The 20,517-nt window shown below is 36.2% G+C and overlaps 1 protein-coding gene across 3 annotated transcripts in view; it reads left to right on the top strand.

Annotated features, from left to right (window-relative positions):
- Positions 1-20,517, top strand: part of Ankrd28 (ankyrin repeat domain 28) — a 139,380-nt gene that overhangs the window by 34,501 nt on the left and 84,362 nt on the right. For 2 of the 3 annotated variants that reach the window (XR_012912091.1, XM_075988793.1), the window contains exons 1-2: positions 17,453-19,217; positions 20,304-20,387. Coding sequence is in view for 2 of the 3 variants with exons in the window: in XM_075988793.1 (XP_075844908.1) it covers positions 19,101-19,217; positions 20,304-20,387 (201 nt within the window). In the remaining variant the exon portion in view is untranslated. Of the gene's footprint in view, positions 1-17,452; positions 19,218-20,303; positions 20,388-20,517 lie in introns of those variants that run through there. The other variant, XM_075988794.1, reaches the window with a different exon arrangement.

Genomic DNA, 20,517 nt, shown 5'->3' with positions numbered 1-20,517 from the left:
ACCTGGCTTAAAGCCATTTCTTAATGTGTACTAATATTTTCTCATCCCCTAACATTCTATCTCCACTTACTAATTAATAAGTCTTTTACTTTTTCTCACCAATATTTCATTGTTTGTGTTTTACACTGCATTGCTTGATACCATGCTAAGCAAGTGCAGTTTCTGCCTTAATTTTCCAGAATTTGAATGCCGTTACAAATGGTATCTGGAATACTTTTAATTTGTTTGTTCATTGGTATTATCTAAAACTAACGACATATGATTTTTAATAAAAAAACCCACTTAGTTCTCAGAGCGTTTTAGTAGATTTGGTGTAATTTTCTATAGAGACAAGTATGTTCTCTGCTATTGAAGGCAGTTTTATGCCTTCCTTGTCCAATCTCTATGCCTTTATTGCTTTTCACAGCAATGCTAGGGCTTCCATTGACTAGGAGTGGAAAAATCAGACATCCTGCCCTGTTTGCTGTCTTAGAAATCAATCAGTACTTCCCTGGTATCTTTACATTCCCTTAAATATATGTAATTCTCAGTATAATAAAATTAAATAGAAGTCCAGTTTTCCTTCTATACATTAACGTAGGCTGAAATATCTTATAATTCCAGATATACTAAAGTGCATCTATGTCATTCTTTTCTTTGCAGATGTGCGCATTTGTAAATATCTATGAAAACACTTCTTTACAGTTCATTTATTTTTCTTCCTTAAGAGATGAGCATTTAGGAAAATAGAAATGTCTGGGGATTTTATATTGTGGACACTTATTATATTGTGGATATTAAGTTGAACTGTGTGAAATTGTTCACTAGTTTGTAGGCTGTAAATCTTGCAGAGACAACAGTGCCCCCAAAATTGGGGGAAGTTATGACAGTTCTTATAAGAAGATATAATTTAGTATTAAGTGTTAATTCATGAGAAAAAGTCCACCACTGCATATGATACATGTGGTCGTGCTCCTGAAGAAGATGCTGTCTCAAGACTGAGACTTTTACAATCTTCTTGTGTGTTTGATTCCGCGATTTATCTGTCGGAGTATCCACATTTAGGTTCAGATCGAATCCACTTGTGATCCTAGTTTTATGCATAAAACATTTTGGGAACACATTATTGAGAAATGAAACTTTGTTTACTTTGCTGTGTTATAATTTTGTGCAGGAAGCTGGTCTACATATGTCATTATTAGTTTATGTGTGGGGCTGTTTTGCCTGCACGGATGTATGTGCATCTTTACTTGCGTGCCTGGTGTGCCCAATAGAGGCCAGAGGATGGTATCAGGTCCCCTGGAACTGAAGTTCCAGAAAATTGTAATCTACCATGTAGGTTCTGAGAATTGAACTGGGATCCTTTGAAGAGGAGCTAATGTTCTTAACTGTTGCCATCTCTCTAGCCTCCTAAATACATTTTTAGGTGTTTTTAACTTAAAATATTTAGGTCAGGGTATGGATTTGAGAAGTGGAATAGTTACAGATAAGCAGGTGCTTTTCCTTTCAAAATAAATATTTCAGCAGACGATAAGAATGGCAATAAAGCAAACAAAACAGGAAGGTTGTGCATATCCTTTACTTTGTTCTTTTTGTGTAATTTTTTTCATTGGAAATTACTGGTGGAAGAAAGGTATACACTCTGTCTCTGTCTCTCTTCCTCCCTCTCTCTCCTCCCTCCCCCTCTCTCTCTGGCTCTCGAGTGGGTTTTTTTTTTACTATCTATTCTTCACACTACTGTTCCGTATAACAAAATCTGGGTAAAGATTTTATATAATGTTCATGAAACCAAAAAAATCTTGTTCATTGCTGTAATTTTAGCACTTATATAAATAGTTATTAACAAGCAATAATTTGAATAAGTGTGGGGATAGATTGTTAGGCCACCTAATTTGGTTCAAGTAAGAAAATGTAATTTGTATATTTTTTATTTTAATACACGGTATTCAATAATCATCAAAGAGTCACATGCTTTTTGGAGTGACTAAATTGTGTTTGTCAGTGCTGTTACAGGAGGCTGTTGTTTTTAGTCCGAAATTTGAGCTTGATTGAAAATGTTAAAGTCATTACTGACAAAAGTTGGATATGTTGGCTAGCACATGCCAGTAATATTAATATAAGGGAGCTGAGGGAGAGGGGTGAGAAGAGTGCAAGACTGCCTGGTCTTGTTTCTGTGTAACAACCCCAAACCTCTTAAAGTTTGTTCTGGGCAGTGATGCACATGTCTGTAATCCCAGCACTCTAGAAAGCCAAGGGGCGGGGGGAGTGACTTTGAGGCAGATTGAACAACATAATCAGAACCTATTGTTGTTGTTGTTTTAAGAAGAGTAATAAAGCCCCTCCTTCATTTAAAACTCCTGTTGAAAATATAAGATTTAGAAAATATTTTTATATTGGTAAACTAAATAGAACTGAATTTTTTCTTTTGTATTTGCTGCCACCAAGTGGCAAATTAGCGACATTGCCACTTCTGTTAGTATCTTTTTGTTTTGACTTGGGTTTGTTTTTTAAGCTGTTGCTCAGCCTGACCTTGAACTCAACAAAGCCTTGAGTGGTGGGTTTTACAGGTGTGTATCACCCTGCCCAGCCACTCTGATATTTCAGCTAGCTTGATTTGTTCCTATTTTAACAAAGGATGAGTAACACATTTTAGTACTTGACAAGCCTCAGCTTACCTTCTTGAACCAGAGCTAGATAAGAGCATTTCTGTGTTTCTTGCATTTTACAAAGGCCTATTAAGACATTAGCAACAAGTTACTGTTGACAAAGAATATTTTTTTAAAAACACAAGATTTTTCTAGTGTAGTATGAAATATGATCGATACAAGCTAGTTTACAGAAACTTAATTCTTACACGTATTCTTTAGTGATACTGCATATGAGAATTCTGTCTTCCTAATCTTTTAGAACTAATTTTGCTTATTTTGAAGAAATTTTGCGAAATTAACTAGTGGGCAACTTATTTTTATTCTTGGAAAACTATTATATAAGAATATGTAACATTCTTAGAAACGTGTTTAATATTAGGAGGTGGGTTTCATGCAGCTTGATATACTTTGGTATATAACTTGATGTAATCTTTCAAAATGTTATAGAAGACTGTGTGAAGACATGGATAAATCATTGTCTCCAGAAGTACATGCCCATTCTCCCACGTGTTTCTTCCTTCACACCCAGCTTAAATCCCTACTAAAACTGATTCTTTCTCTTTTTTGGGGGGGGGGATTTTTGAGACAGGGTTTCTCTGTGAAACAGCCCTGGCCATCCTGGAACTCACTCTGTAGACTAGGGTGGCCTCGAACTCAGTGAGATCTGCCTGCCTCTGCCTTCTGAGTGCTGGAATTAAAGGCGTGTGCCACCACCACCTGGCTTAAAACCCACTCTTAATAAGCCCCCACTTTGTTTTGTGGGGAAGAAGCAAATTAACAAAATACATAACTGAAAGTATTTAGAAACATATATAGAAAATACCTAGCAGTGTTTAATTTTTTGATAGATCATGGTAAATTCTTAAATTTATGTATTAGAAATTAATGCTTGGTATTGGCATAAAACAAACAGGAAGACCAGAGGAATGGAATTGAAGATCCAGATATCAATTCACACACTTATGAACACCTGATTTTTGACAAAGAAGTTAAAAATATAAAATGGTAGAAAGAAAGCATCTTCAACAAATGGTGCTTGTATAAATGGATATCAACATGTAGAAGAATGCAAATAGATCCATATTTATTGCAATGCACAAAACTCAAGTCCAAATGGATCAAAGACCTCAACATAAAGCCCGCCACACATAACCTCATAAAAGAGAAAGTTGCAAGAACACTTGAACGCATTGGCACAGGAGACCAATTCCTAAATAGAACCCCAGCAGCACAGACACTGAGAGAAACAATTAATAAATGGGACCTCCTGAAACTGAAAAGCTTCTGTAAAGCAAAGGACCTGGTCAATGACACAAAATGACAGCCTACAGAATGGGAAAAGATCTTTACCATCCCCATATCGGACAGAAGTCTGATCTCCAAAATATACAAAGAACTCAAGAATTGGACACCAAAAGAACACAGAATCCAATAAAAAAAATGGAGTACAGACCTAAACAGAAAACTTTGAACAGAGGAATCTAAAATGGCTGAAAGACACTTAAGGAAATGCTCAGCATCCTTAGTCATCAGAAAAATGCAAATCAAAACAACTTGAGATTCTATCTTACACCTGTCAGAATGGCCAAGATCAAAAACACTGATGACAGCTTATGCTGGAGAGGATGTGGGGTAAAGGGGACACTCTTCCATTGCTGGTGGGAGTGCAAACTGGTACAGCCGCTTTGGAAATCAATATGGAAATTTCTCAGAAAATTAGGAAACAATCTACCTCAAGACCCAGCAATACCATTTTTTGGGGTATATACCCAAAGGAAGCTCTTTCATACTACAAGGACATGTACTCAACTATGTTCGTAGCAGCATTATTTGTAATAGCCAGAATCTAGAAACACCGTACATGACCCTCAACTGAAGAATAGATAAAGGAAATGAGGTACATTTATACAATGGAGTACTACTCAACAGTAAAAAGTGACATTTTGAAGTTTGTAGGCAAATGGATAGATCTAGGAAAAACCATATTGAACCAGAAAGACAAGTATAATATGTACTCACTCAGAAGTGGCTTTTAGACATAAAGAAAAACCAGCCTACAGCCTACAACCGTAGAGAACTTAGACAACAAAGAGGAGCCTAAGAGAGACATATATGGATATACATAGGAAGGAGAGGAGGCAAGATCTCCTGAGTAAATTGGGAGCGTGGGGGTCATGGGAGAGGGTAGAGGGGAAAACGGGTGGAAGGAAGGGGAGCAGAGAAAAACATAGCACAATTTAAAAAAAAGGAAAGATAAAGACAAACTAATCTTTTATATGTAAAGGTATAAATAATATTTTATGCATCACCTGCAACTTCTTAAACCATGTATAAATAAATATGGCTAAGTCATTGGATATGTTGTCAGAAAATATATTTGGACAGGGTTTTTGCTGTGTGTGTGTGTGTGTGTATTTTAAGATTTAAGAGGATAATTTATTGCCACTAGTTCTGAAAAAAAAAGCCCCATACTTTGTGTTTCTTCGAGAATCCAATAAGGTTTAACTTTTATATAGAGGTAATCTTTAAAAGTGCATGTATATATGATATATGTTTCATATAAATATGGCGTGTATACATCTGTAATTCTCAGAGTTGTAAGTTGGAGGTAGGAGGATTGAGTTTGAGATCATCCTGGACACCATAGAAAAACTTTGTCTCAAAAAAATAACAGGAATAAAAAACATATCCTACACAAATTAGTTTTATTGATAGGAAGATAAAAACTAAATTCTGAATTAGTAAAAATCAAAGTAAACTTTCTATCATTTAATAACTTTTCTTAAAGCACATAGTCCCTTCATTTTGTTTGTTTGCTTTCACTGACCTGTGATTGGAACTACTGCTTTCACTAGAGGAAAATAATATGGAAATTCATGTTATATCCTAGTATTCCTGTGTAGTATTGTCATTGGCTTTTTTTGTGCTACTTATGCCTCCTTAAAACTTAACCTTGCCACACATATAACTTAACCGTACACATAATTACATGTGACTTAATACTTAATGCCAGCCCCAGTTGGAGGCAGCTAATGTATAGTAGTGAGCTCTGTATTGGTGAGAGAATATGATGGGTGCCTCTTCCTAGATAGATCTTACTTAATGTTCTTTTTATAGCTTGGGGAAGAAAATAGTAAATAGCTGAAGATAATGAGCAGGCTGCAGCTTGTTTTATTTTCTCCTGTAAAACCAGTAAACACTTGCATCCTGTTTCCCGGCTGTCTGTTACTCTTCCCTTCTCTTAACTATTAAATGTAATACATACTTTAATAATTATCAGCCACAGTAATCATTAGGTGAATGTCTCCTGTGGTTTTAGTGAAAGTAGTTTTATAAAAATATCTTAGACTGCAGAGGAAAAGCATTAGACTGGGGAGCACTAGAAAGACATTTGAGTTTGATATGTGTGCTGTTTGTTGGGCTTCACATTTGAAGTGGAAACATTAAAGACTGTAGTCAGTAAAGGAAGAAACCGTGGTTTAATAATTGTTGCTTTATAGTCACTAGGCTGCAGTTACTATGTTTTTGTTAGATGTCTTTATGCTCTCAAAACAGTAATGCTGCTTGATATTACTCAATACAGTATTCTTCAGAACAGAAAAAAGTACCCTTACTGGAGTTGTATTTAAGTTGTCTTTGATTTTTATGTTAAGTTAGAATGGAAAGCTGTTTGTTACCCTGTGATGAATAGACTATTCGGTATGTTAAACTGGACTGAATATGATTACGTTCAAGATCCATGTTCCCTTTAACAGTTCTGATGTATGAGATACATGGCTGCTGGTGTCTCTTTACGTGGCCCCCTTTTAAGAAAGTCTAGATGACATTCCAAATGACCACTCTTTTGTTTTTTTACGATGCTGATAGGCACATGCTAGCAAGTGTTCTCTTTTCCTTCATACTTTATTTCTCTCCCCCACTCCTTACCACTACCACCCCCTTTGAGACAGTGTTACCATGTAGCTGTAGCTAGTTTCTTCTCACTTTTTTTTTTTTAAAGTTTTGGAGCCTGTCCTGTAGACCAGGCTGGCCTTGAACTCACAGAGATCTGTCGGCTTCTGCCTCCCAAGTGCTGGGATTAAAGGCGTGCATCACCACCACCTAGCCTTCTCACTTTTAAAAATGTATTGAATGACTCATTTGTTATTACCTGAGAGATGTTGGTAGCTAGATTTTCACTGGAAAATTCTGTGCTTCATTTGCTTTCTGTTCATAAATCATCTTGTAACTCCTGACTCATAAAAGGCTTTGGATAAATCATAAAGTATACCTATTCTAGTTTCTTTCTTAATTCAGTGTTTGAGAAATGGATGGACAAAACAGAAAAGCAAACAAAAAGTCCTATGCAAAAGAGAAAGACAAATCAAAAAACCTTTAAGAGTTTGTGTGATAAATAATTTTAATTGGAAAAATACGACAAATAGCTGATTGCTAATAACACACATACACACACGCCTCTGTTAGTGTTGAAGACTACTGAATTTTCAACCTGCTTTTGCTATTGTTTTTGTAAAAGTTGTAATTCTTACCTTTTACCACTGGGTGGTGCATTTGCATTGTTACTACTACCCCTTTATAAATTTATATAAGGGAACCATTTGAAAAATCCATAATAAAATTAAGGTGGTGGTATAGTTTATTGTGCATTTGAGCAAGTTTAAGCTAGTTCCAAAAAGTATCTTGTGATATACTATGCAGTTAAAGAGAAAGAGTGAGAAAGTGTGTGTTTGTGTGTTTAGACAATGTCTCATATAATTTCAGAATTTGGGAGACAGAAGCTAGAGGATTTTTATGAATATAAGGCCAGCCTGGTTTGCATAGTGAGTTCCAGGACTACATAGAGACCCAGTCTCAGTAAAACAGAAAAAAGTTAAGATGTTTTGATATTGTAGGTAATAGCTTCATCAAACTAGGACCTTGTACACGCTAGGCAAGCTGTCTACCCTTGAGCTCACAGATGATACTGTACTTTAAATGACATCCAAGTTATTTTTTTTTAAAAAAATTCATAATTTCATAAAATGCTTAAAAAACAGGGAGCTCTGGTTTTAAAAGGTATCCTTAATTATATCATTTTGTCTTTTTTCTCCTGTCCCATAGCTATTCACACCTTTATGACAAAAACTTTCCTTTTTTAAAAAATATAGCTATTATATTTGCATTCTACTTTTAAAGCTACCAAATGTCTTGTTGACATTTTTTATTTCAATGAGTTAAGTAGTCAGGTGTCAAGATTTTATTTGGAGTTATAGCAAGGTTCCAGTTCAGAGGAGAAAACAAGCAAAAACAGGCATCCTAAATTACCCTATGTTGTAGTTTGTTCAGATTATCTGAGCATGTCTTGTGTTCACGTATAAATGTAGGTGCTCTCCAAGGCTAGAGGCCTCAGATCTACTGGAGCTGGAGACAGACAGCTGTGAGCCATCTGTCGTTGGTGTTGGGAATAGAACTTGGGTCTTCTGCAAGAGCAACTTGCCACCAAACCAGTTTTCCAGGTCCTATTTTTAAGCTTTTGAGGAATAAATTTAGAGGTTTTTATTACCCAGTGAGTTTAGAGCGATAGTTCCCAACCTCCCTAATGTTGTGACCCTTTAATACGATTCCTCATGTTGTGGTGACCCCTCCCCCAAGCATAGAATTACTTTCATTGCTACTTTATAACTGTAATTTTTCTACTATTAAGAGTTGTAATGTAAATAACTGATATTCAGGCTATCTGCTATGTGACCCCAGGGAAAGACTCTTCTGTCCCAAGGGGGTCGCTACCCACAGCATAGAAGGGAGGCTTTGGCTTTGTAGGTTACTTTTTAGCTTAATAAACACAGTCATTACGTTTTGGCATTGGGAGCTTTAGTTGCTTCATCTTCCTAGGCCTTACTTTTCTTAGTTATAGGATAGTCTTTGAGTTCAGGGAAATGAGAGTCATGGCTCTAAGGCTGGGCGGTTGTGGCGCACGCCTTGAGTTCGAGGCCAGCCTGGTCTACAGAGACAGTTTGAGGACAGCCAAAGTTACAGAGAAATCCTGTCTTGGAAAACAAAACACACACACACACAAACACAAACAAAAAATATGTGACCTATGAAGGTGAGAATAAATAATCCATAATCCTGCTGTGGCTTAATTGGTCTGTTGTTTAAACAAACAAAACCAGCCATAACATAAACACAATGACTGTCGATTAAGCTAAAAAGTAACCTACAAAGCCAAAGCCTCCCTTCTATGCTGTGGGTAGCGACCCCCTTGGGACAGAAGAGTCTTTCCCTGGGGTCACATAGCAGATAGCCTGAATATCAGTTATTTACATTACAACTCATAACAGTAGCAAAATTACAGTTATAAAGTAGCGTGTGTGCACGCACACACATACACAAAAGAATCTAGCTCAGTATTAGAACATTTATCTAAGGTGTGTAAGGCCTAAGTTCAATCCTCAACACTCAAACTTTCTGCCATAATTAAAACTGTCACACACACACGCGCGCGCGTTTTATTCCATGTGACATAAGTATTGTTTTGTGTTTTTAGAAATCTCTTATAGAGAAGCAGGGATGTAGCTCAGTGGGTAGAGTACTTGTTTAGCATTTGTAAGGCTCTGTAGTTCTTCAGTCTCCAGTATTTCAGGGCAAAGGAGATTTTGAATATCAGATAAATGTGCATTATATGGCATATATTGTATTTTAAATCATTCTTTTATTCAGTATTAAGGTGACTTCATGTTTTAATGATGTTTAATAATCTTACTATGTACACTTTATAATCTTCATATTATTTTCTTATGTTTACTTTTTTTTTTTTTTTTACTTTTTCGAGACAGGGTTTCTCTGTGGTTTTAGAGCCTGTCCTAGAACTAGCTCTTGTAGAGCAGGCTGGTCTTGAACTCACAGAGATCCGCCTGCCTCTGCCTCTCAAGTGCTGGGATTAAAGGCGTGCGCCACCACCGCCGGGCTATATGTTTACATTTTTTACAAGTGGAAATGATAGCGAAAAAGTTTGAAAGGCATATTGATGTTATTGATAGCTGTTGGCAGATTGTTTTTTCCCTCCAGTTCACTGTCTTGTGGTCTCTGGCATAGAATTTTGCAGTAGCTTACTGGTGGTTATCTCTGCTATAGTGGCAGCTCATTTTTAGGTTACTTTTTATTTTATGTCCACAGTGAGTTTTTTTTATGTATAAACTTGATTTTTACTTTTCAACTTGATTTAAAAGGTACAGTCCATCATTGTACAGATTTAAAAATCTGTTTGCTATATTATGACACTCATGGCTCTTCATGACTTAGCTGCTCTCTAATTTTCTACTGTATTTTATACAGCCCTACTATATATTCTGTGGATAAGGAGGTGACGAGGGAACAGTGTATATACAAAGGCAGAACTATATGGAATGTTGTGACATATTTTAATTGTAACAAATTGGCATATGTGAAACTTAGGGTACTAGTAGAAGTCTTTCTGATTTTGTGTGTGTGTTATAACTCACAGAGGTCAGAAAATACCTTGTGTGCATTTATTCTCTCCTGTCATGCAGATTCTGGGAATCAAGCTTTGGTTGTCAGGCTTGGCATCAAGTGTCCTCACCCCCCTGAGCCATCTGACTGGCCCTGAGACAAATATCCAGATGAATTGGGTAGTGATATTTGTCAGGTACAAACAAAAAGAAATAAAAAGATTACCTAATTAGATGGTACATGCCTCAAAAGGGGCAATGCTTTTATAAGCAAGTTTATTGATAACATTTGCCGACTAAAGTTTCTCTCAACTCAGAAACACAGGTGCTCTGGGGATATCCCTGTGTGTGAACAGAGCAATAGCTAACAGTAGAGAAGACCTCTAGAAAAGCATGAATTCAGGAAAACAGAAGATAAAATGGCTTTTTTAGGGTAGACTAGATTCAAGAATTATGCACAAGAATTTATGATCTTATTCAGAAAATCAAGTGAACACAATGAAAATTTTGCCTCTATTTCCTTTCAAAAGACTATAAACAAAAAAATGTAATAGGGTAAGCAACAAGTAAGATTTTTAGAATATATCTAACTTGTCAAATGTGAAGGACATAAAAGGGAAAACTGTTCTAATAATTATGTACCATTACTGTATTTTGGAAATTACATTTCCTCATATCGCAGGAAGTAGGTTGAAAATAAGCAAAGCTACTAATCATTCATACTGATTTGAAAGCCAATATGAATTAGAGGGTCTTTTCCCCCTCTTTAATGTTTTGTTTTCTCAAATCTCCCATTTGATTTGTCTAGTATTATTAGTTTTTTGTTTGGTTTTGGTGGGTTTTTTTTCCCTCTTTTCCCTCCCTCCTTCCCTTCCTTTTGACTGTCTTGCTGTATAGCCCAGTCTGACCTTTAGTTCAAATATGTACCACCATACTCAGCTGAAACACACTAACTAGGTCTTGCCCTTTAAGAAACACTGAAGAGATGGCTCATTAGTTAAGAGACTTGGTACTCTTTCAGATAGGATCTGAGTTAAGTTCCTATCACCCACGGGGCAGCTCATAACTGCCTGTAACTTCATTTCTAGGGGAAATCTCATGTCCTTTTTCTGGCTTCCATGGGTACCACAAATTCACAGCATGTGCTCGCGTGCACGCGTGCTCGCACACACACGCACACACACGTGCACGCGTAGGACTCATACATACACAGAAATTAAATTATTAAAAAAGACTAAGAAGCCGGGCGGTGGTGGCGCACGCCTTTAGTCCCAGCACTCAGGAGGCAGAGGCAGGCGGATCTGTGGGAGTTCGAGACCAGCCTGGTCTACAGGAGCTAGTTCCAGGACAGGCTCCAAAGCCACAGAGAAACCCTGTCTCGAAAAACCAAAAAAAAAAAAAAAAACCAAAAAAAAAAAAACAAAAAAAGACGAAGAGCCTGGCAGTGGTGGCGCAGGCCTTTAATCCCAACACCCTGGAGGCAGAAGCAGGTGGATCTCTGTGAGTTGGAGGTCAGCCTGGTCTATGAGAGCTAGTTCCAGGACAGGCTCCAAAGCTACAGAGAAACCCTGTCTCAAAAAATGAAACAAAACAAACAAAAAAGAATAAAAAAAAGATTATTTACAGCGTGATTATTCATGTTGGTTTCTATAATTTGAAAACACTTGGGTAAATGTGGTTACTGTACTTTAAAAGTTAAGGAGAGTGAGTTGCTATGGTTACCCTGTGTTTATTTCTTTGAGCAATAATTACATGAGACAGCCCAAGAATTTCCACTAGTACAGAGAGATCAGTCACTTACGTGTACACTGGTTATTCCACACACAAACTAAAACTGTGTATCACTTATGTTCGAAAGTAGCTATCATTTGGAAAATAATAAAGAAAATGACTCATGTCTTTTTGAACTGTAACGGGGCGGGGACATACTGAACATTCTATTTTAAAATTTAAGCAATGACTCAGATAGTTTAGAACATTTTTCTTTAGTTCCCTTTATCAAAAAATGCTATATTTTGCATGGAATGGTGGCATACACCTTTAATCCCAGTACTCAGGAGGCAGAGACAAGTGGATCTCTTATTAGTTCGAAGCCAGCCTGGTCTACAGGAGCAAGTTCCAGGACCACCAAGGTTACACAGAAAAACCCTGTCTTGACAAAAAAAAAAAAAAAAAAAAAACAGACAAAAAAAGAATGTTGTATTTCAGCATAGCAATTTTTATGGCTAAAAGAAGGAAAGTAGTTTTCTGATGTGTTTGTGGTATGGAGTTTCTTTAAAAACAAAACAAAACACTGCTGTAGTAACCAGTGTTTTGGAGAGCAGCAATCTTCAGGAACACAGAATGGGATCTTTTTTAAATATTTTTTTTACTTTAGTAAGCTTATAAAATGCTATGATTATAACTGTAAGCAATGCTAATTCCATTAGTTGTAACTGGTTCTAAACTTTTTAAAAATAAAGGAGCTGTCTTATTAGAATCTGTGACTAGTCCATTCTTAGCTAATTTAGTTGTTAAGCCTACCAACAATGATGCTTCAATTTTTATTGTTTTGTTGATGTTTATATTCATAATATCCAGCATCACAGGCATACTTAAAAACTTTTGAGCCAATATAAGGTTAATCATTATATTTTAATAACTTTTATTTGTAATAGAATATTGTTTGTCCCTTAATATTAGGGCTATTTTAAACTGAAAATAATTTATATTTAAAATAGAAACTGGATTAAATAGTAAAGGGTCTTACCATAGCAGTAGGAATTGAAATACTGTTCTTCAGGTTGAGTGGTTTAGTTTGCTTACTGCTGGACCATACATAGGTTTTCCCTCTGTTAGACTTAGCGTGGACTCTAAGATAACTCCATTCAGTCATAAGATACCCAGCATACCTCATGACATTATTATCAAACATCCTTGTTCAGTAGGAGGACCATTTTTTTCTCTCCCTTAGATCAAAAAAAAAAAAAGAAAGAAAGAAAGAAAGAAAGAAAGAAAGAAAGAAAAAGAAAAAAGAAAAGCTTTCCTAGAAGCACTACAGCTGACTTTCCCTGGCATGTGACAGAGCAAGCTAGTATGATTGCATGTCAGTTACCAAATTAGTTACTTAGTAGGTAGAATAGAATTACCATGATCACCTTACTCTATTCAAGATTTCTCCAAGCCATGTGTTATATAGAACAGAACTGAAGGTAGGCTGTAAGAAGGGAAGAGTTAACAAAGGTTGGTAAGTAGACAACCAGTAGCAAACTACATATTAACATAGAAAAGTTAAATTTTGTCATTGTCTTCCAGAGTTAATTTCCCTACTTACTGTAAATTATTCACAACACACTAATAATGGAAAATACGCTGAGGGTTCTAGAGTGTTTTTGTTTCTTTTTTAAGGGGGGGGGGACTCTTAAAACAGACTGAAGGAAACCCTCGTATAAATGCTATTTACATTAGAAAAAATGTCAAATTTAAGAAAATATATTTGAGACTGAAATAGGAAAAGTTAATTTTGACCATATACAATGAAAGTTTTATCTTCAAATGTTTCCTATTAATCTTCCCTATGAAAACCAACCTCCTTTCTGCATCCTTGTGATCATAATTCTCCGCTTTTACCTGCTGATTGGGGCGCCTGGGCTTATTCTGTAGTTCAACTATTGCTAGTACTGTGATAATGGTGGCCACACAGTGTTTCTGTTATATGTCAACTTTGACTCCTTTGGGCGTCTACTGCAGAGTAGTATATAAATGGGTCACATAGTAGTTCTATTGTTAGTTTTTTTTTTGAGGAACTTCCATGTTGATAGTGGCTGGACTAGTTTACATCGTCATCAGCAGTATGTAAGAGTGGTTATGTTGGAGTTGGACATGGCAGCCCAACAGGAAGAAGAGTTCCAAGAGTCAGAGTTCTCACAGTCAAGGGTGCCATAAAGAAATAAGCTAATAGCTATAATATATACACAGAGAACCTGGTGTAGACCCATATGTTCCTTGCTTAGTTGATCCAGGGGGCCTTGTTCTCACTCTCCATCATCTCTGGCTTTTCCAGTCTTTCTCCTTCCTCTGCAGGATTCTCTGAGGTCTGAGGGAAGAATTTCGTGGAGACCTCCCATTTAGACTCTCTTTCTCCACATAATATAATATTGTGGGTTTCTCTATCTTACTTTGGACATGTTAAAATTTTAATTTGCCAGCTTTTGCTTAAAAATGTGACTAGGTAAGAAATTACTTGTGTAGGTATCTTTATATTTCTATTAGATCATACTAGTCTAAGATTTGAGTAGCTTATTCATGCAGTACAAATAGTGTTTTTAAATTTTGAAACCTTTTCCCCCAAATGTGAGTTCTGATCCTAAAAGCTCCAGCTAGTTATTACTGGTTTAAGAGGCAAAGAAGAAAAAAAAATTAGTAAGTTAAAACAAGAAACCTAGCAGTGAGGTTTGTGGATAGCTTTGTAAAAACAATTGGAAGGTCCCTTACATGCCAGTTACAGTTAATGAATTTGTATATTATTCACTGCCTCATGAATGTGTGGTCTGTATTTCCTGTGTAAGCCTCTGGTATATGATGTTGCCTTTCAGTATCTTGTGTTCTTATACTGGTTATTTTTCTTATTTATGATATAGCAGCTTGCTTATTGTCTAATGTCTTAGCAGATGAAAAATTTTATATACACGCAAACACAATATTTTCTAATTTTTTTGATGTGCTGTGCATAGAAGAAATAAGACTGAATATCTGTTCAATCAATGCTATATAATTTTTAGTAAATATCTTTAAAATGGGTGTTCTTGTTCAATATGGTTTTATTTGTGCTTCTAGATTATTACAGTAGTACTGATGCGCTAACCCTTCATTTCCAGTCATGCTGTAGATTCTGACATAGGGGCTTTAAATAAAATTTTAAATTTTTGTAGGATAAATTTTATGTAAAGAATGGTTAGGAAGCCAGGTGGTAGTGTCACATGCTTTTAATCCCAGCACTTGGGAAACAGAGGCAAGCGGATCTCTGTGAGTTCCAGGACAGCTGGAGCTATATAATGAAACCCCGTCTTGAAATCCCTCATCTCCAAATGGTTGGGAAAACCTTCAGTGTAAAAGTTGGTCTCAAACAAGAAATAGGATGCAACTTCTTTAATCAAAGTAGATGAACTTACACCAGATCTTTGGAGCAAGTAAAAAATTATTTATATAAATAGAGGTTCTATTTTAGAGAGGAACCCTGAAAATAGGCAATAAGATGTTATTATAATTTTATTTTTATGTTTCAAGTGTTAGAATGATATATTTGATTTAACTATATAGTGATGGGTAGCATCATATGTTACAAGATTTGCCTATAAAAACATTTAATATATTTTAAAGTAACTAGTATGTCGTGGTCAGGTGCCAGCCCAGACCATAAATTACTTCTCTGGACGAGAGGGGAGGTGTGGGATTAAAGACTCAAGTCACATCGCTTTATTGGGAGGGAGATTCTCAGTGATCCCTCCTGAAATCCTGCGTTCACATCCTGAAAATTCTCACCCGCATTTATTCTCCAAACAGCTTTTATACCAAAACTTTTATACTTAAACTGAGGAGGGAACTCATAAGCATTCTGTTCCCTAGGTAGCTAGGCTAATGTCTAAGGTCACGTCCGTACCTATCTATACCTGCTCTGTCACATCTTTCTATCTTCCTGTTCTGTACAGCAGCTCTGTAGCTGAATTAGTATCTCTATCCTAGGTGTCCTCCAAATTACAAAGAAGGAGCAGAACAACATTAGCATATGCTGACCCTTTGTTAGGTTTGTCTGGAAAGGTTAGGTGACCACCTTCTGTGTGGTCAGGTGCAAACTATGGCTTGAGAGTCTGGCCGCCATACAATGTAGACATATGAGCCTGTATAATATATGGCCCTACACTAATAGAAGCAGACATGGTGACATGTACCTAGAGTCCCATCTGCTAGGCAAAGCAGGCAGATCTGTTCAGTGCAGGAGTTCTAGGCTAGCCTAAGCAACATAGCAAGAGCCCATTCTTCCCCACGGAAGATTAACTATTGAACCCCATGTGAATGTTGGTTTTTCTCTACGTGAATACTTAATAATTTTCAGTAATTTTTGTCTCTAATTTCTGGCCTTCTTACTTATATTAAGTCCTCCTCCCCATGATTTAATAAGTAAATTGGCCAGGCGGTGGAGGCGCACGCCTTTAATCCCAGCACTCAGGAGGCAGAGGCAGGCAGATCTCTGTGAGTTCGAGGCCAGCCTGGTCTACAAGAGCTAGTTCCAGGACAGGCTCCAAAACTACAGAGAAACCCTGTCTCAGGGGTGGGGGGAACTTACTCACAAATAGATAATCTTTTGTTGCCTAAACTTTCAACAGTCATTATCAGTTTTCTTTAATGATCAGTTCTTCCACATAGAAGTAAAGTTTTTTTTTAAAAAAAATCTTAATGGTAGTAGAAATATATGTTTTTTGGCATTAAGCATTTTAGTCTTCTGAGTTCTTTTTTCCTATATAAAATGTGATTATAGTAGATCATTATATTAAGGGAAAATATAGCACCATGCATAAAATGCTGAAAAATAGCATGAGGTTGTTTATAAGAATACGAGATGATAAAAGGAGAAAATACAGATCAAGATGGGGCATAGTATTTCTTTGTAATAAATTGAGAAATATTCTTAGTTTGGGGCAAAGTGGGAAAGGTAGTGAAAGACATCTTCACAGTGGTTTTGGGTGGTTTTGTTTACAGTGTTTAGGATTAAACACATGGTCTGGTACATGCTAGACAAGTGCTATAACATCAGCCCCCAAATGGTTGGTTTTCACACTGAATTGTAGCTTTTGGGAAATTATTTTATCGGGAAGGAGGGCTTGGTTGTTTAGTTTCTATGTTAAGATTCTATGCTCTATGTAATTCAGGACAAGAACTTTAAACAGCTGTTTTATGCAGCTGCTTAGTGGGTTTTTAAGACTTCAGAGCATATTCAGATATGAAGGTATTATTTAATGTCTTCAGTGAAAATTCAAATGTTTCATAAAATCTTAACATTAGGACTTCTACCTTTATGAAATTTAAAATTTTTTCTTTAAAAAAGTATGAGTCAATAAATGATTGACTCATTAATATAAAAGTTAATTCATTAACTTAGAAGTCATAACAAGCCTTAACATTTGATTTTTTAGAACCTCTTTCCATTCTAGAAAATAACATACATCCAAAGGGGAAGAAGAAATGAGAAGGGAGGAAGAAGGTGGTCTTGGAAAAATAAAAAGTCGTGCACCTTAACTTAGGTTCATGGTCTTTAGTCTGATACACTATGTCTCTTTCCTCTTGAGATCTCTCTTACTCACTACGGACATTCTTACTGCAGCTGCTATTATGGAGTTAAACATTGGCTGTACTTGTCGCATACGAAAGCAGTTAAGCTGTTTGGGATTGTTTACTTGCTAATGCCAGTGTTACTCAGCAGAGGCAGTACACCAGATTTCCTTGTGGCTTTTAGTGGAAAATGTTAAAAGTGCACTTATTTTTCAGTTATAGAATTTTCAGTTTGATCTGGATTAGTCACAGAACTGGCATGAACCCTCTAATTGTGAAGGCTGTCCAAATGCACTGTTTTTTTCTCCTACTAGAGGAAGTTACATCCGTTACATCCTGAGCAGTCGTTCGGCTCTCTGGTAAGTGTAACGTGAGCATTACTAGGCATTTCATCCTGCGGGTCTTCAGACTGTTGCTCGGTCGAAATGCTTCTGCGGGACTGATTCTGAGGTTGTGTAGGTATTTCTCAAGGGCTTATTCATTTGAAGATAACAGTGGAATTTTGCAAGATCATCTGAGGAACAGGAAAGCATCTGAAATCAACTGAAAAGAATAACTCTAGCGGTTTTTACCAGGGAAGGAAACTGTATTGGCACAGAGGCAGATGACTGAATAAAGTAGTTGGCTCAGAGAAGATGCACAGTCTGCTGTTTTCCCTCTGAATGAGGACTGTTTAATGGAAGCTGTATTCATGCAGAGATGAAAGGAAGTACTAGAGCGATAAACTACTCAAAATGAAAACTCCGAAGCAGTAATTGGAGCTCAAAGGTCTTCTGATTCTTTTGCTGTCTGCTTGTTAGGATTCTCCACTGACACCATTTCTGCCTGGTGCCTGTGTCTTTTTGCTGGGCAGCCAGGAACAACTGCCTGATGGAGAAAGAATAAAAGCTTTGCCTTGCTTCTGTTACTGATGGGATAAAGCTCTGTGTTTGGACTGCTGTGTGTGAAGTCTGGATTATCAACTTGTATTCTCGTACCAGAGGTCCTCTTGTCTCCTGTGATCTGACTCATCACGTGTAAATGTGCTGCAGCTTTGCCGTTAATGCAGAGTGGTGGCTTTTTTTTTCTTTCCTAAACACAGAAAGAATTGTCAACCCTTGAACTTCATTTTCAGGATTTATACTAACTTCTATATTTTTTGTTTATTTGTTTCCTGGATAATATCTGTATTAAGTCGTTTAAGCTGAAAAAATGAAGACAAATTAGAAGTGGAAACAGAATAGTGAGATTCTGTTGTTTTTATTTTCAGCTACAAGCCGCCCAGCCTACTGGTAACTGTGTGACCTTGTAGACAAGAGTGGGGCTGTCTGTGGCCACCTCTATCTCAGCAGTTGTTTCTGATTTCATTTTTTTATGGTGTGGTGTCTGTCTCCCAAAACAAGGATTGTTTTGTACAAAGTAAATTTCAGAGCTTAATGTAACTATTTTGGCAGAAGAAAAATATTTTTAAAAGAATTAACCCATAGATTTGAGCTTTAATTATTGACATATTGATGTGAAACTTTTTATAGATTGCAATAACCTGGCAGAAAGAAATAGGTTTTTATTTTTAGGAAGTTATGTGTCATAATTTTAAACTTCAGTTACTCTAATATTACTATGAAACCAGCTGCACTGTTCAGAGAATGTTCATGAGTGATATACAGAAGAGGAGGAAAAACTGCTCGTCCCACTGTGACTTCTATCATAAAGCGTGGAGTTTAATGTTCTAAAAGAGCGAATGAGTCGAGTGTGTATTGTTGTCTTGGAGGAGGTAGAAGATGATTCTCCCGTATTCATTTCTAAGTTGCCCCAGGAAAATAAATCTCTACATTCTCCATTCTCTGGAAATGTATTGGTAAGCTATGAGAGTTTCTGTTGATTATATTTTATAGAGCTAGTTATGTAAATTTAAATTTGTAGTAGTACATTGAGTTAGATTTTACTAGCTTCATTAGAAACTCCAGGCAGTATGTGGGTCTGTATGATGCAGTATTATTTGTGTGTAAAATGAGTACACTTCTCAGTTTCTCTTTTTCAAATGCTTAGTTTTTACTTTAGACTATATCTGTTCATCTCCTTATGAAGACTCGAAAATAAACCAAAGTAGTTATGAAAACATGCTCTTTGTTTTCTTTTGGTTTTAGAACTGATCTGACAATCAGGGATTCTGCATATTTTTGAAAAGGTTGACTACTACCAGCAACGTCAAGGCATAGCCTTTTCTATAATGAATTTTACCCATTTTCATACAAAACTTTATATTAAAAAGAATCAGGGTATGCCCTTAACCTTATTGTAAACACTGTTTTCATTAGCTAACCCTTATTTGACTAGTATATTATGATGCCTTGCAGAGGCTATGCTGATGGTTAGGAGCTTATATTTAGATATGACATGCATATGTTTGTCTTTCTTGTTATTCAGATGTGTATTATCTTTTGGTCTTTGAATAGTAGTTATTTTTATCAGATGCTAAATTTTGTTTCTGGGATTTCTATCATTATATATTATATACAGGGTGTATGTTTTCAAAATCTCCTTCTTTCATAGTCTTTAGTGGATTAGGAATTGGTTCTATTCCAAGAATAGATTTGAGTTATCAGACTTATTTGTATGTCTGTCTTTTCATCAAATTAAGCAAAGGGCTTTCACATAAGAAATAAAATGAGTGTCAAATCTGTTACTTAATTTTGGTCAAATTACTTTTGAAAAGATTTATTAATTAGGCTTCTTTATTACACTCCCCAGGATGAACTGCATACTTTTAATATTATTAGACTGCATGAAATGTCTGATTTATGTTCCCTACCCCCTCAAAAAAGATTATGGCTACAGGGGAGAAAAAAAAAACATTAGATTTAGAAATCATGCAAAAATATCTTTAAAGTTATATATATTATATGATCAATGTTTATTTATTTATTCATTTTCTTTTTTTTAGCCATCACTGGTGCAAGCTATATTTAATGGTGATCCAGATGAAGTTCGAGCACTAATATTTAAGAAAGAAGATGTTAACTTTCAGGTAAAGCAGTTAATTCAGTTATACCAACCTTTTTAGCCTACTTTTAAAAACCTCTGTCCTAGTATTGTGATTTTGTTTGCATGTTTTTGTTTAAAAGCATAATTTTGCAACAGTTGTTTTCAGTGAGGGA

Source organism: Microtus pennsylvanicus, chromosome 10 (genome assembly GCF_037038515.1).
Source record: "Microtus pennsylvanicus isolate mMicPen1 chromosome 10, mMicPen1.hap1, whole genome shotgun sequence".
Lineage (NCBI taxonomy): Eukaryota > Metazoa > Chordata > Mammalia > Rodentia > Cricetidae > Microtus > Microtus pennsylvanicus.
This window is presented reverse-complemented; position numbering and strand designations above follow the sequence as displayed.